Source organism: Aplidium turbinatum, chromosome 10 (genome assembly GCF_918807975.1).
Source record: "Aplidium turbinatum chromosome 10, kaAplTurb1.1, whole genome shotgun sequence".
NCBI classification, from domain to species: domain Eukaryota; kingdom Metazoa; phylum Chordata; class Ascidiacea; order Aplousobranchia; family Polyclinidae; genus Aplidium; species Aplidium turbinatum.
The window spans coordinates 18,367,070-18,369,470 of NC_137481.1; the positions used below are offsets into that span (position 1 = coordinate 18,367,070).

At 34.6% G+C, this 2,401-nt stretch overlaps 1 protein-coding gene across 1 annotated transcript; it reads left to right on the forward strand.

The window, feature by feature from the left end:
• The first annotated feature begins 500 nt into the window (after positions 1-500).
• Positions 501-2,401, forward strand: LOC145778186 (calcium-regulated heat-stable protein 1-like). Its single transcript, XM_082589627.1, has one exon. The coding sequence runs from the start codon at positions 542-544 to the stop codon at positions 1,028-1,030; it is 489 nt and encodes a 162-aa protein (XP_082445753.1). The 5' UTR covers positions 501-541; the 3' UTR covers positions 1,031-2,401.

A 2,401-nucleotide genomic window follows, 5' to 3' on the forward strand; every position in this document is an offset into this window, starting at 1 on the left:
AAAGTCAGCAAGGTTTGGCTAAACTAGTTTTTGATAACTTTTATTTTGAATACTGCTATTTACATGACAAACCAATCTCATCATCAGAACTTCGATAGTTGAGATATCTTGCTATGTAGCAAAGATTTGGAAATATAAACATATTTCTGTATTTTACCCCTTTTGTTTTTATTCTAATAGGCTAACCTTAGATAATATTGAGCAGAACAAGTGCGGTCTATGTCAAATTACCGTATTAAGTTTGACTAGTTCTCTGCTCAAAATTGCATACATACAGTGTGCCTCTGCTATTTTGTTTTGTATGTTTCGTGAAAACCAATGAAAAATTGTTTTTTATAGCTGCTATGTGGCTGCCTGTTTTTTGGTGATGTACAACATCAAAAAGCCAAAAACAAATTGAGATAAGAGAGTTGTGATGAAATAATTGCTACATACTGATGTATATATAAATTAGGCTAGTTTGTATTTGTTTATAGTTTTATACTCACTTTGCAGAAAATAACTATAAAAAGTAACAGTTTTCTTTATTGCAAATTTTACAATGGCTGAAGCATCTGATAAATCTGATCAAGCAAAACAAAGCCCAAGCAAACCAATTCTTATGAGACCTCGCTTGTCACATGGTGATGGAGATGCCGCTTATGTGACTCCAACTCACTCCCCCAATTCTGAACATCGCTTTTTAGTGCCAAGTCCTATGGTAACTCGCCGTACAAGGACATTCTCAGCGAGTCGTCATGCCACTGAAGGTCCTATGCATATTGGAGAATGCAAGTTTTTTTCTCGTTCCAAAGGTCATGGATTTATTCAGCCGAAAGATGGAAGTTCCGATGAACTCATTTTTATGCATGTGTCGGACATTGAAAGTGAATATGTGCCTCTGCCTGGAGATACTGTGTCGTACAAACTCACTCGAATCCCACCCAAAAATGAGAAGTTTCAGGCGGTTGAGGTTCAAATTACTAGTCTCTGCATGGATGATGCTCAGAAAAAACATATTCGCTGGGACGGCACTCAAAGTCATACATAGATATCATTTCAGACATAACATTTGTCTTATCAAGTTTTAAATGAAAATAGGAAACCCAATCTGGTGGCATTTTGTAGCCTACTGCTTTTGGTTTGCTACGTATTTTGATTGATAGTCATTTGATTCTTTTTGATTTCTTGGTCAAGTTTAATTGAAATGTGTTTCTTTCCAATGTTTTTCAACTCTAATTTTGGTATACAGCGTATTTGTTTGGTGAAGCATCATGCTATGTGTGAAGACAGGTCACTGTATAAAAATGACATTTACGACAATATAACATCACTTTTTTGCCATTTGGTTTGATAAATTTTTTATAGTTTAAAATGCATATAGTTGGTTTTATCATATTGTATGTAGTCTAGCTGCAATTGCCTCAAACAGTAATCAGTTATTTACCTGCAATTAATCTGATAAGCCTATGTTGTTTAAACTTAAGGCTTGTCAAAGCTCAAGACTTACATTTTAATTTATTCTTTTGTCTGCTGCGGACCAATCCAACATATTGCAATGAAAATGTGCAGGTCTTATTTGTTAAAACAATATTTTATTTGATTCTGTATAACTTAGTGAAGGTGCAATAGCAATTCGCATTTACCCAAGCAGTTCTAAAATTACGGTGCACAAACTTATAGTTTCTAGCCTATCTCACTGCTACTGTTTTTGTACATTTAAAGCATTGTTTGCTCCACAAAGATACCACAATTTGTTTGACATCCCTATTGCTTTGCTTAATAGTGGTTTAGGAAAAACGTGCGAAGCTAAATTTCAGCCAAATTTTTGCAGCAACCTGTGAGTTGTGATTTGCGAAAATTTGTATTTTCTTGAAACTCTCTGTACTTAGGGTTCCAAACCCAAGATCCAAAGACATTTACAGGTTCTCGAATGCGTTGATTCAAGTATTTTCTATATGTATTTAAAGTAATGTTGCAAAAAAAGTTCACTCTTAAAAGTTTTGAAGATTTTTGAAATATGGACCCGTGATTACAAAAAGTTTGGGAACCACTGTTCTACTCAAACGCGTGTGCACTATAGTCGACCCGCGCATGTGCATCACTCTGCCATATTCTCTTGCATTGCTGGATACATTTTGATTGACATATTGTCTTCATCGAGTTGTAGTCGACCCACAACAGCTTTTTTACGAGTATACAAAATGATAACCCGCCATGATCTTAATTATTTATCACATTGTGTTTATAGTGCAAAATATTGATTTTAGATTTGGATCGCCATCGGGTGAAATATCGCACGACTTAACTAACGTGGGTCTATTTGGACGTAAGAATTAGTGAAAAGCGAATTAAATTTGTTTTAACTGCAATTGTACATAAAACTTTTATAAGCTTGATTACACTTGTTTTGTTAATTCAA